Source organism: Lynx canadensis, chromosome B2 (genome assembly GCF_007474595.2).
Source record: "Lynx canadensis isolate LIC74 chromosome B2, mLynCan4.pri.v2, whole genome shotgun sequence".
Classification (NCBI taxonomy): Eukaryota; Metazoa; Chordata; class Mammalia; order Carnivora; family Felidae; genus Lynx; species Lynx canadensis.
In genome coordinates, this window is record NC_044307.1 from 143,402,146 (window position 1) to 143,415,649 (window position 13,504).

Consider the following 13,504-nt stretch of genomic DNA (forward strand, 5'->3'; position numbering starts at 1 on the left):
TATATATATATATATATATATATATATGCAGGTGTGTACATGTCATATTTTATCTAGCAGTGTTAGCTCTTTGTGGTGAAAGAGGCAACAAAATAAGTTAGTACCCCATAATTTTGGAGTCAGAAAACTTGCATTGTCCTCCAAGGGCTACTGTGGTTCAAAGGGAAAAAAAGGCTGAGGCTGGAGAAGTTAGGAAGTCTTCCCAGAGGATTTTTAAGTGTTCTGGTGTATCTTCGAGGTTGATTAATATTTCCCCCAGTGAGAAACTCTCTGTAGCCAATTATAAAATATTTGAAATGTGGCAGACGCTGGTCTCATCCCTATCTCATTTCAGAAAACAAATCAGCATGTATGCTTTCTAAAGCCCTCTTCTTAAGAGTGTCTTTCTGCACTGTATTTTGGGTATAGCCAGTTCTGAGCTCTATTCTTTGCCCCCCCCAGAGATTATTAAATACAAATTTTTAAATACATGAGATGTTAACAAATTAAGGCTAAAACTGAACTGTGCAGGGTACAGGATAATCAGAAGTTATGGGAATGTTTGCAAGACTTGACAAGAGAGCTTGGCTAGCAGACAAAACATTGTTCCAAAATCTAAGGGGAAGGAGGAAATAAAACATGGGGATAGGGCCGCCCGGCTGGCTCAGTCGAGATTGTTTAAAAATAAAAATGTTTTATAAAAAAAGAGCATGGAAGAGTGGGTGAAATTAGAGCATAACATCGGGATTCTGAGAATATGTAAAGGAGTGATGGTTAGAGTCACCTGGGGAGCTTTGAAAAATACAGATTCCTGGGACCTGTATTCTATAATTTATATTCAGTAGTGTAAGTGGTGGCCCAAAATGTATATTTGCAAAATGTTTTCCAATACATAAAAAAGATAAACCTTGTGTGTAAACCTGTCCTGTAAACCTGTCGGTGGAAATGCACCGACCTCATGAGGAACAGTTGCTTCTTCACTTATTATTGTGAAAATTCACAAGAGATGACACCATCACCATCTTTAGATAACTAGTCCCACGGAAGATGTGTTAATTTGTGAGCTTCTATTTTATATTCTAGTGTTCAGCTTGTAGAGGATGAGAAACTCCCTTGCCTCCCCCCACCCCCAGATCCTGTGGTTATAGAACGTGTGGGAAGAGGCATCTCATTTGGACACATTCGTTTATCGTTAAAAAATATTTATTATGACATAACCAGAATGGGCTTGGTTTTAAATGTTTTTGCATTAGGCCCAGCAGAACCCAGGGAGGGGGGTGGGGGGGAGGGGAAAGCAGTCAGGGGCTGTCCATGGTGCTGAACGTGGAGCAAGCTCCAGCCTTTGACCTGTTCTGTCCGTCTCCAAGCCCCATTTTCCTTTTTTTCTGTCACCTCCAGTTTCTCCCCTTTCCCAACACGAGCAGCAGAGAGGATGGCCCTTCATATTTTTGTCCTGGGCGGCAGATGACCTTGTGTTGGATCTCCCCCCTGGCTCCTTCTCCCTGGGCGGCGGCCGATGGGCGCGGCACCCACCCCTCCTTAGGCCCCCACGGCTCAGCAGCGGATCCCATCGGCAGCCCCGCAGGGGCCGGCTCCCCTCGTGTCGCCCCGCCCCACCTCCCCCCCGCGCCCCCTCCCCACTTCCCCCGCCACCTGCTCCTCCTCCTTCTCGGTCCCGCCCAGTGCGCTGGCAGCCCCCGATCCCCGGAGCAGGGAAGAGAGAGGGACGAAGGAAGCAATACAAAGGGCGGAGCGGCGGGAGGAGGGGACGCAGGGCTCGGCGCCGGGACGGCGGGCGCGGCACGGGCATGGACGCCGAGTACCCTGCCTTCGAGCCCCCGCTCTGCAGCGAGCTCAAGCACCTGTGCAAGCGGCTCCAGGAGGCGTACCGCGAGCTGAAGGAGGACCTCACGCCTTTCAGGGATGACCGCTACTACAGGTAGGGGCGGGCGGGCCCCCGCCGGCCGGGCTACGGGGAGGGGGCGCGGACCCCGGGCTTCGGGCAGCCCCCGCCCCCGCTCCCGCCTCCCTAGTCCGGGAACCCGACTGCGCTCCCGGCCTGGCAGGGTCCAGCCCCTGGGCCGCCACCTCACCCCGGCGCGTGTCGAGTAGTGGGAGGAGGGGCGGAAATGGGGGCAGGTCTGTGGATTCTGGCTGCGATCGGGGAGCCGGGGTAAAGAGCTGTATAGCCATCCCCTAGAAACCTGAGCCGAGACTCTCAAATCCGGAGAAGGGGACCCACGGGCTTTCGTCCCTGCTTTGCTCCTCCCTCTCTTCCTCCCATCCTGTCATCCCCTCCCACCCTCCACCCGCAGGCCTACCGCCCCCACGGTCTTGCTCAGGCCTCGCTGAGTCCGGGTTTGGGGAGAGGATCACTCCCCCTCCAGCGTCAGGCAGGGAGGGCCTTGGCCTCTCTTTTGAGCTACTCAGGCCCCTGGGCTTTGGTGAAAATCTCTGAGGCTGGGATGTTCCTGAGCGTTGGGGGCAGATGGCCTCAGGGCTAAGCAGCACCTTGCTGAAGATGCTGTGGGAGGTCATGGTTGGCAACCCCAAGGAGTTGTTGGTTTGGGCTTGTCTGTGTTCATCTCTGGCACCCTCTCCGTGTAGCTAAGGTGACAGCTAGGAGGGCTGGTAGAGCCCTGCAGCAGGGCAGTGGTCCCTTGCTGTTCTGATGGGAAACCATGTCCATCGGTAGCGAGTGGACTTAGCTGATGTGTTGTGCTGTCATGCAAGAACCCCGTCTGGAGTCTGGAGTCTGGGGCCCTAGGGTGGTTTTGTTACTAACTAGCTCTGTGACCCTGAGAAAGTTATCTGCTGACTTTGCTTTGCAAGCTTCCTCATCTGTAAAATGGGTAGCTTGAACCAGAAGGTTTGTGAGGAGGCGAAAATTCAACGGATGATGTACTCACTATGTGCTTAAGGATGGAAGTTGTACCGCACAGCTATCTTTGAAGGGGTGATAGTCATTTTTTCACAACAGGCCCTAATAGCCATATATGTGCTAGAAACACATATATCACACTTATCATCAGACCTTTTCAAAAGTCCAATGGCTTCCCAGGGGCTAATCAGCAATATATTGCTGACTGATACATTGGTCACAGAATTACTGAGTGGAAAAGCCCATTTAAAAGATAAGTGATCCCTGTGGTGAGTCTCTGGATGAGACTCACAATCTGTCTAATGCAGCCCTCCGGGAGACCTGACAGTATGGTAAAAACAAACAAATCAACAAAACCCAGGTAGTTTTCAATCTTATGTTTGATGAATATTCCAGTTTCCTTTCCTACTAGTTTCTCACCACTCTATTTTTTTTTCTCTGTATTTATTTTCTTGGGAACATTTCTTTGGCAAGGGATGTAGTGAATAGCTAAATGGTCTTAATTCAGGTAGCAGAGAACAAAGCCACACCACTGGTTAATTCACAGTTGGATCATCTTTTGTTCATTCACCCATTTATTCAATGAATAGTCATCGAGTTAACTCTTGTGTTCCTGCTACCATTCTGGGTGTTAGAGATACAGGGTCCCTGATACCGTGGAGCTTATAGGTAATAAACAAATGATTACATATTGTAATGAGGGCTAGCAAGATAATAAACCAGGTGCCATGATAAGGAGCAATGGGGGTGCCACTTCAGAGAAGGTAATGGAGAAGGCTTTTAGAGAAGGTGACATTTGACTAAGAATGAAGAATGAGTTGCTCACTAGACAATGAGCTAAGGAGGAAAGTTCCAGAAGAGGGAGTATAAGTGTAAAGTCCCTGAGGCCATATAAACACGGTATAGTAGTCCCCTCTACTCTGCAAGGGTTATGTTCTAAGACCCCCAGTGAAACCACAGATAGTACTGAATCCTAGACATACTGTTTTTTCCTATACATACATACCTATGATAAGGTTTAATTAATTTTTAAAATTTCTTTCTTTTTTTTTTAATGTTTATTTTTGAGAGAAAGACAGAGCATGAGCGGGAGAGGGGCAGAGAGAGAGGGAGACACAGAATCCAAAGCAGGCTCCAGGCTCCCAGCCGTCAACACAGAACCCTACGCGGGGCTTGAACTTCTGAATTGTGAGATCATGACCTGAGCCGAAGTCAGACACTTAACCAACTGAGCCACCCAGGCTCCCCTAATTGATTTATTTTTTAAAGTTTATTTATTTTTGAGAGAAAGAGTGAGAGAGAGAGTTGGGGAGAGGCGGAGAGCAAGGGAGAGAGAGAATCCCAAGCAGGCTCCATGCTGTTAGTATGGCACCCAATGGGGGATTTGATTTCACAAACCATGACATGATCTGAGCTGAAATCAAGAGTTAGATGCTTAACCGACTGAGCCACGCAGGTGCCCCAGTAGAGTTTAATTTATAAATTAGGCTCAGTAAGAGATTAACAACAACTAAAAATTAAATAGCACAATTATAATATAATCAAGATTGTGTGAATGTAGTCTCTCTCAAAATATTTTACTGTACTGTACTCACCCTTCTTGTGATGATGTGAGACGACAACTCGCCGATGTGGTGAAATGCAGTAAGGCGAATGACATAGGCTTTGTGATGTGACATTAGGCTACTATGGACCTGCTGACCATATATCAGAGGCAGGATTATCTGCAGGTAACTGAAGCGGCCACAGAAAGCAAAACCACAGATAAGGGGGGACTACTGTGTATTCAAGGAATAGACAGAAGACCAGCATGGTCAGAAAAACAGGTAGGGCCAGGTCATATTTAGCCTTGAATGTTAGACCGAGAAGTGTGAATTTCATTAGAATTCCAGTGTGAAGCCATTGAAGGCTTTAAGTGGGGGGAGTGATATGAGCAGTTCGGCTGCCTGTCCGACAGCAAACATCTGAATCTATGCTTCAGGAACAACTCCACCAGTTGATTTGGATCTTGAAGCCCACGAATTTACCATGGTTGGAAGGGGAAAGTGGTGAATTCTGTCCCCCTGCTATGAGAACAAGTCAACTACAGAATGCTTGACAATATTGTGTGTTGGCAGAGCAGTGAGGCTGAATCATGAAGACTGGTTTATAGTGAGGTGATGTTTTAGGTCATCGATCTATCTTCCATTGCTCCACTGGATTTTTATATCAATGGGTTGTACCTTTACAAAACTAGGCGAAATATTCTTGAGCTTCTAAGTTGGGAAGCTGATAGTCACAGCTCCTGCATCTGCTTAGCTGGAAGATGAACTTGCTACTATAATTTTTGCTCCTGCTTTTCTCACTGCCTTTGTTTCCTCATTAGTGATTTATGATTAAAAGGCACCCTTCCTTTTTCCCCTGGAGGACTGGGCCTTGCTTCATGTGGCTGACAGTTTCCTCGTAATAGGGTACAGCAAGGAAGACAGCTGCTAATGCCCATTTTCAAAAGATGGTTGGTCCCTCCATTAGATGCCATGACTGTTTGCATATTGGCTACATGATTTGGCATCATTGAAAAATGGCAGCCACGTTATCAAAGGACTCTTAGTCATTTGCACAAACTGAGAGATGACAATGGTACAGCCCGATAGGAAAGGGGGAGTCGGCACCATGTAAGCTGGGTCTGAATCCTGGGTCTAAGTCTCAACTCTACCCTTTGCCAACTCCCTGGCCTTGGGAGTAATCGCTGTAGTTCACTGGTGATAAATTTCCACATAAGAAAAATAAAGCAAAGATTTCATAGGCTCAACTGCTTTGTGAAAATAACACTGAAGATGCTTTCCAGTACAGACAACAGAAAAACCAAAGCAGGCGGGAGGCAATGAATTGAGTTGTAGATCCAGCAGCCTAATCTGTTATCAAGTCCTTTCTTTTTAACTTGATGGCACTTGGCCTCCATTGGCCACTAATAATCATGTAAGCTATTGCTTCTTATTGACATTCATGGGCAGAATGGGCTGGCTTCCTCTAAAAGACAAGGGATAACTTGAAGCCTGCAGCAAAACTCCTTGAATCTCATCTATTCTCCCACCAAAATGTAACAATGAAGAAGACAGACGTGTGTTGACCAGGACAGAACTTTCATACACTGCAGATGGGAAGATAAATTGGACAAGTCCCATATGCGCCTGTTTGTCTAAAGTTGAACATATGCATCCCCTTTGGCCCAGCAATCCCTTTTAGGTATTTACCCTACAGAAATGCTTATACATGTCCTCAACATACAAGGACTAAAATGTTCATAGCCACACAATTTGTAATACTCTTTAACTGGAAACCAACCTAATACTCATCAACAGTAGAATGGGTAAATTTGACTTATTCCATAATGGTATATTATACAGCAATGAAAGTAAACAACTTACAACTATACACAACAAAAATGAGTCTCACACACACATAACATGAGCAAAAGAAGCTCAGAGTATATACACAGACTATATACTGTTTGATTCTACTTATATATAGTATAAAACAGGCAAAATGACTCTATTCTCTTGGAAGTCAAGGTAGTGGTTACCCATGAGAGAATAGTGAGTGGAAGTGGGCAGGAAAGGGCTTTATGGCTGCTGGTAATATTTTGTATCTTGATCTGGGTGCTGGTTACACAGGCATATTCAGTTTGTGAACATCTACCAAGCTATACACACAAAGTGTGTACTTTGCTGTTTGTGTATTATGCTTCAATAGAAAGCTTAAAAGAAAACCAACTCCTGTGTCTCATTGGTGACATCAGGGCCCTTGCTCTTTCTTGAGCTCCTGGGAAGGAAATAGAGGCAAATCAGAGCACCCCAGGAGCTGAGGGTGGGGCTAATTTCCCTAAGGCTTGTGTCCTCAAGGGAGGAGAGGTAGAGAGCAAAACACGGTTGGAACTCATTTAGGAAGAAGATGTGAGGAATGGATACCAGGCAGGCCCCCATGTCCATGAAATACATAATAAGGAGCTGAAGAAAAATGAAGGACAGTAAATATGTCCCACTGGAGCTCAGCTCTTGGAGACTTTGTGGTTGGTCATTTTGCTGACCCATACTGTGTTTCTCATGTTATTACTTTACCTCTGTAAAATACTACTGCAAAACGAAGATGGGCTTGAATTTTCTTGGCCAGAAAAGTGATGCCAGTGGTCCTTACCCAAGAGGCTTTCAGAAGCAACATTTCGTCACCTTGGTGAATTCATCAGGGCCCAGGGGCCCACCTTTAGTCTTGATGGCCTACTTTAGCCAGCACATCAAGAGAAGGATTCTCATTAACTAAGCTCTGGGCTAATGTACAGAATCAGGATGCCAGTCTATTTAATTGGGTTATGCAGACCCCTGAGAACACAGATAATGGTGGTCATGGCATCACAACCAGGGGATTATTAGATCAGGAATTCCCAATGCTAGCTGCACATCAGGATAACTTGGGAGAGCTTTTGAAAAGACAAATGCCCAGGGGTGCCTGGGTGGTTCAGTTAAGCGTCCGACTTCAGCTCAGGTCATGATCTCTTGGTTCATGGGATTGAGCCCCTCGTCAGGCTCTGTGCTGACAGCTCAGAGCCTGGAGCCTGCTTCAGATTCTGTGTCTCCCTCTCTCTCTGCCCTTTCCCTGCTCATGATGTCTCTCTCTCAAAAATAAACATTAAACATTTTTTAAAAAAATTAAAAGGACAAATGCCCAGTAGTACCCTCAAGAATTCTGATTTAATTGGCCTGGGCTGGATCTCAGCCAGGATGGAAAACCCAAGAGGGGTGGGTAGAATGTTTAAGAGCATTAAGCTGAGGGTGCCTGGTACGTCCGTCTCAATGGGCCAGACTTGCCAGCAGGACAGCAATACTGGAAATCATTAATTAAGGCTCCTCCCCCACGCAAAGCACAGTAGCCGCTGTCACCAATCACCTTGGCTTTTTCCACACTTCTAGGCTGACCTAACTCCCTTTTTAGGTTAATACATCTGTTCAGGTTATAGGTAGGTCTGAGGACCATTTTTTCCATTTAAGGCAAATCTGCATATATGTGCTGGTTTTGATGTTAATGACCCATCAGACCCGACCCACCTAACATGATTTTCATGTTAATGTTTCAGCTGGCTAACATTTGTCCTTCTTTTCAAGTTATTGGGGACAATTCATTGTAATTAGAGTAGTGACCTCTCTCTTTGTCTTTTTTTTTTTTTTTTTTTTTTTTTTTTGGTGGGAGGAAACGTAAGTATCTCTGATGAGACCATAATTTTAGAAAGGTAGAAAAATCATTTCATTAAACTTGTATGCTTGAGAACTTAGAGTTATGTACAAATCTGGCTCAGCGAGAAAGGCTGGTTTTCTGTTTGGGACAAGACACAGATAGGCCTCAGAAGGGCCCTGGACCAAGGACCTAGCAAACATGTGTATGAGGGGCCAGTGGTGGGCACTAGGACAGGTCAGCAACTCCCAGACCTACCCAAGTCCTCCCAGGGCAGCACCCCTCCCCCATGACTCCTGACTGCTTTCTGCTCCCATGCTCTGGGATCTTGCTCCATCAATTATTCTGTCTTGTTCTCATGTCTCAGTCTTTCCCTCAACTCTGACTCCTTCCCAAATGCTTAGTCCAAACTTCCTTCAGCCCAGCCTCCTTGGGTGCAACCACACTGTCTTCTTCAACAAATGTTGGCCTGACTTCTTCCTTTACCATATTGTCCTGCAATTGAGTTAAGGGTGGTCCCTGCATGTTGGCTCCCATGTTGTTTCCTTCCTCACTGATTTCATAGCAGATGCCTGACTTACTCCCACTGGTGCCTAACTCAAATTCTTACATATCTAATTGCTTTACATATAGCCCCAATATGCATATTTTTAGTTATTTGCAGTCTGCCTGCTTTGTATCCCTGTGAAACCGCACTCAACATCTGCTGGCTATAGATATGGCAAACCCTGTGGCTATAAGAGACCCCAAACTGTTGCTGCCCTTGGGAGTTCTCTGACTCAGAGACTCCCTCCCCCCTCTGTTGAGCAATATTACCAGTACACAGAAGTCTCCTCTTCAATTCTCCCCCCGCCAGGGTTTGCTAGCATTCTTTATTGTGGTAAGGCTGTGTCTAATCCGTCTCTATGTCATGAGCATCTAAAACAAAGTATATCACACAATAGGTGTGTGATACCTGCTACATTAAAAGCATGAATGAATGAAACAATGGAAGAAGTTTCACTAAATTACAGGCAAGCAGATTTTGCCCCAGTTTTTAATAGGTAGAAGCTATGAACTGAAGAGTTCCACATGAGCCCCCAGTAAAATTGGGAATTGCTTGCTGGGCAGTAGTTGCTCTGGAGTAACCACCAGGAAGATAATTTTTAAAATATAGTGAAAAATTATTAAAGATATTAAAATTTACAGTAGAAAATATTCAGTTAATGCAAAAGAAAACAGTAAAGGGGACTAGAGGAACAAAAAAGACATGAGACATATAGAAGATAAATAAAATGGCAGACATAACTCCAGCTGTATCAATTATAATATGAAATGTGAATAAACAAAACAATCTATCAAGAGGCAGATGTTGTCAATGAGATAATAAGCAAGATCCAGTTATATCCTGTCTACAGAAAACACACTTTATTTTTTTAATGTTTATTTATTTTTAGAGAGAAAGAGAGAGAGAGGCAGAAAGGGAGAGAAAGAATCCCAAGCAAGTTCTGCGCTAACAGACGTGGGGCTTGATCTCACAAATTGTGAGATCATGACCCAAGCCAAAAGCAAGAGTCAGATGCTTAACCAACTGAGCCACCCAGGCACCCCCAGAAAACACACTTTAGATTCTAAGATATAAATGAGTTGAAAGTAAAGGATGGAAAAAGATAGATCATGCAAACAGCAAACTTAGAAAAGCTGGTGTGACTATACCACTACCAGATAAAATAGCTTTTAAAATAAAACATTGTTACTGAGAGATAAAGAGGGATATTCTATAATGATAAAAGGGTCAAACCATTAGGAAGATATAGCCCTGTAAACTTGTATGCAATGAACAACGGAGCCTAAAATACATGAAGCAAAAACTAACAGAAATGAAGGGAGAAGTAGAAGATTCAAAAATAATAGTCGGAGTCTTCAATACCCACTTTCAATGATGGATGGAAAAACTAGCCAAGAGATTGATGATGTTGATAAAAGGCTTGAACAACAGCATAAACCAACTAGACCTACTAGGAACCCATAGAATACTATGCCCAACAACAGTAGAATACAAATTCTTCTCAAGTGTACACGGAGCATTCTCTGGGATAGATCATATATTAGTCTGTGAAACAAGATGTAATAAATTTAAAAGGACTGAAATCAAACAAAAGAAGTTCTGCAACAACCATGGAGTGAAAATAGACATCAATTATAGGAAGGAATTTAGGAAATCTCCAAATGTGGCAATTAAACAACACACTCCTAAATAACCCATTGGCAAAAGATGAATCATAAAGGAAATTCATATTTTGAGATGAATGGAGTGAGGACACACTTCACCAGAACACCTGGGATACAGCTAAAGCAGTACTTAGAGGGAAATCTATAGCTGTAAATGTACATATTAAACAAGAGGGAAGAGCTCATATCAACACTTAACCTTCTACCTTAAAACATTGGGGAAGAAAAGAAAACCCAAAGCAAGCAGAAGAAAAACAATAGTAAAGAGTATGCTGAAGCTTAACTAAAGAAAAATAGAGAAACAATAGGGACAATGAATAAAACTAAAAGTTGGTTTTATGAAAAGATCAATTCACTTGACAAACCTATAGCTAGACCGACCAAGAAAAAAAAGAAGATGCAAATTACCAGAATCAGGAATAAAAGGGAACATTGCTCTCAATCTTACAGAAATAAAATAAATAAAAGATTACAAGGGAATGCCATTAGATAATTGACGTGGATAAATTCTAAGAGACACTGTTATGCTGTTACCAAACCAAAGACCTCGCAAGAAAACCACAATCTCTCATGGATATAGACAGAACAATTTTCAAACAAAACAAAAAGCTAGCAAACTGAGTCCAGCAATGGGATTATCAAAAAAAGGATTATGCACCATTACCAAGTGGTGTACGAATGCAAGGTTGTTTTAACATTTAAAAAAATCAATTAATATGTAATGCCACCAGCCCATCTCATGTTTTCTTTCATTTATCATTTGGTGTTGCCAGGTTGTACAACTCTGTGCTTATGGGATGTCCTGAATGACCTTAACTGGCTGCTGGTGTCTGTATGGCACCTGTGGTTCAGACAGCAGGATTCTTCCTGGTGGCTCACCCAAGTTAATTATTTTTATGTGCGCCTTCATGTAAACAGAGCCTTGGCCCATGCAGCAGAGTTGTTTTCTTCTCTTTTCTTTTTTTATTTTTTTTAATGTTTACTTTTGAGAGAGAGAGAGAGCGAGAGAGCAAGACAGAGCATAAGAGGGGCAGAGAGAGAGGGAGACACAGAATCCAAAGCAGACTCCAGGCTCTGAGATGTCAGCACAGAGCCCAAAGCAGGGCTCGAACTCATGGACCGTGAGATCGTGATCTGAGCCAGTTAGACGCTTAACCGACTGAGCCACCCAGGCACCCCTTTCTCTTTTCTTTAAAGCTAGCTGCATCTTGTTCTGAACCGATAGGAAACTCATAAAGAAGACATTCATTTCCTTGAGAGCAAAGCAGGAAGAAGTCCAACTGTTCCCCGGGGCTGGTTAGCATTCAGCTACAGCAAGGACTCCACTCTTACAGTAGAAGACCATCATTTTCCAGATGAGAACAGGCCTCCAAAGCTCGAAATATGAAAGCCGGGACCCTGGATTAGCTTCCTAGGGCTGCGGTGACACAGTGCCACAAACCGAGCGGCTTATGCGGCAGATGTCTATTGTCTCCCAGTTCTGGAAGCCAGAGTTCTGAGCTCAGGGTGCCCGCAGGGTGGTTCCTTCCGAGGCTGTTCCTTGGCTGGTACATGGCCTTCAGTCTTTTCCCAGTGTCTTCACATTGTCTGCCTCTGCATCCAGATTTCCCCCATGAGGACACCAGTCGTGGTGCCTCAGGACTCTTATTTCTGAATAAGGCCCCATTCACAGGCACTGGGCATCAGGACTTCGACAACTAGGGGACATAGTTCCACCCATAACAGGCTCTCCTTGAAGAGGATAGCCCATGTGTGGATACAGGCTGTGGACTTAGATTCCCCTCTGGATATTTTCTAAACTAGCAGTTGACTGATGAACATGAGCCAGGAGGGCTGCGTCTTGACTTGGCTCTGTTGCTACCATCCTGGAAATCAGGTCTGCACATCTCACAGAAGGATCTCAGATCCCTCCTGGCTCTAAACCCAAGACCACAGAGTGGGGGGCAGGGGGTGTTGTGGGCCTGAAGGGGGTGACCCGGTAATGGCCTTCCCAGCAGAGATGATTACGCTGAGCTGCCTGAACTTTATGAAGTTCAGGTTGGGAAAGGTGTGTGTGTGTGTGTGTGTGTGTGTGTGTGTGTGTGTGTGTGGTGTATGGTGTGTGTGTATATGGCATGTGTGTAGTATGTGTGTGGTGTGCATGGGTGTGATGTGTGTGTGGAAAACCAGTTTTCTGGGGGCTGTTGGGTCAGAGGTAAGGTGACCAAAGTGTCCTGGCTTTAGCACTGAACGTCCAGTGTCCTGGGAAAGCCCTCAGTCCCGGGAGTGTCCAAAGGTTGGTCACCCAAAGGTGCGGCTGCGGCTGCAGCCTGAGGACGTGGGGTCTGAGGCTCTGATTCTGCACCAACCGCCTGGAGCCGCGTGTGTGCACGTGGGGTGGCAGCACCAGAGTCCTGGGCAGAGGGGACAGAAGGTGCGCCCTTGAACTTCTCCACTCAGGATTGTTGGTTCTCCCTCCTTTGTCCACCTTTCTCTTCTTGCCTCAGCCCTTGTCCGCCCTGCCTGCGGAATAAAGACAGGCTGGTTACCTTGGGGCCGTGGTTCCCAGAGGCGAGCCCCCCCAAGGCAAGAAAGCCTCAAGGCTCTTTTTAAAGCAACTACTATTTGGGGGGCACCGCCTTTCCTGTCCCGCAATGAAATTCCTTGGTAATATCTTGCATGCTTCCGTAACTTAAAAAACAAAAACAGCTACCATAAATGTAATCAGAACAAGCAATGAAAGCAATGCATAAATAGTATGTATTTCAACCCGCAGATGCTCTGGTAAGTCACTAAAAGGAAATGTGCCTGGGGGCACCGGGGGCTCAGTCTGCTAAGTGTCTGACTTCCGCTCAGGTCATGAGCTCACGGTTCGGTTCGTGGGTTTGAGCCCCTGGAGCCTGCTTCGGATTCTGTGTCTCCTTCTCTCTCTTCCCTCCCCCACTCACATTCTCTCTCTCTCTCTCTCTCCTTCTCTCTCTCTCTCTCTCTCTCAAAACTAAATAAACATTAAAAAAAAAAAAAAAAGGCACGAACTGTGCCGGGGGCAAGATTTTCAAAAGCCACTGCTTTTGACCCCTCTGCAGGCGTTCCCCGGGGTGGGTGGGCGCCCACACTGTTCCCCACAAGAGGCCACTCTCTGAAGGTTGCCCCACCCCTACCCCTCATTCAGCCCAGGTTGCAGGGCATTGCCCTGCCCACTTTGGACGTTTCTATACCAGGGCTCCTGCCTTCCTCCCTGACCCTGTAAGT

General features: G+C 45.4%; 1 protein-coding gene across 1 annotated transcript in view; it reads left to right on the plus strand.

The window, feature by feature from the left end:
• Nucleotides 1-1,778: 1,778 nt before the first annotated feature.
• TMEM181 (transmembrane protein 181) overlaps nucleotides 1,779-13,504 on the plus strand; it is a 74,696-nt gene continuing 62,970 nt past the window's right edge. Inside the window, exon 1 of the mRNA XM_030316709.1 lies at nucleotides 1,779-1,918. Within this exon, the coding sequence (XP_030172569.1) occupies nucleotides 1,788-1,918 (131 nt within the window). The 5' untranslated portion in view covers nucleotides 1,779-1,787. The remainder of the gene's footprint in view (nucleotides 1,919-13,504) is intronic.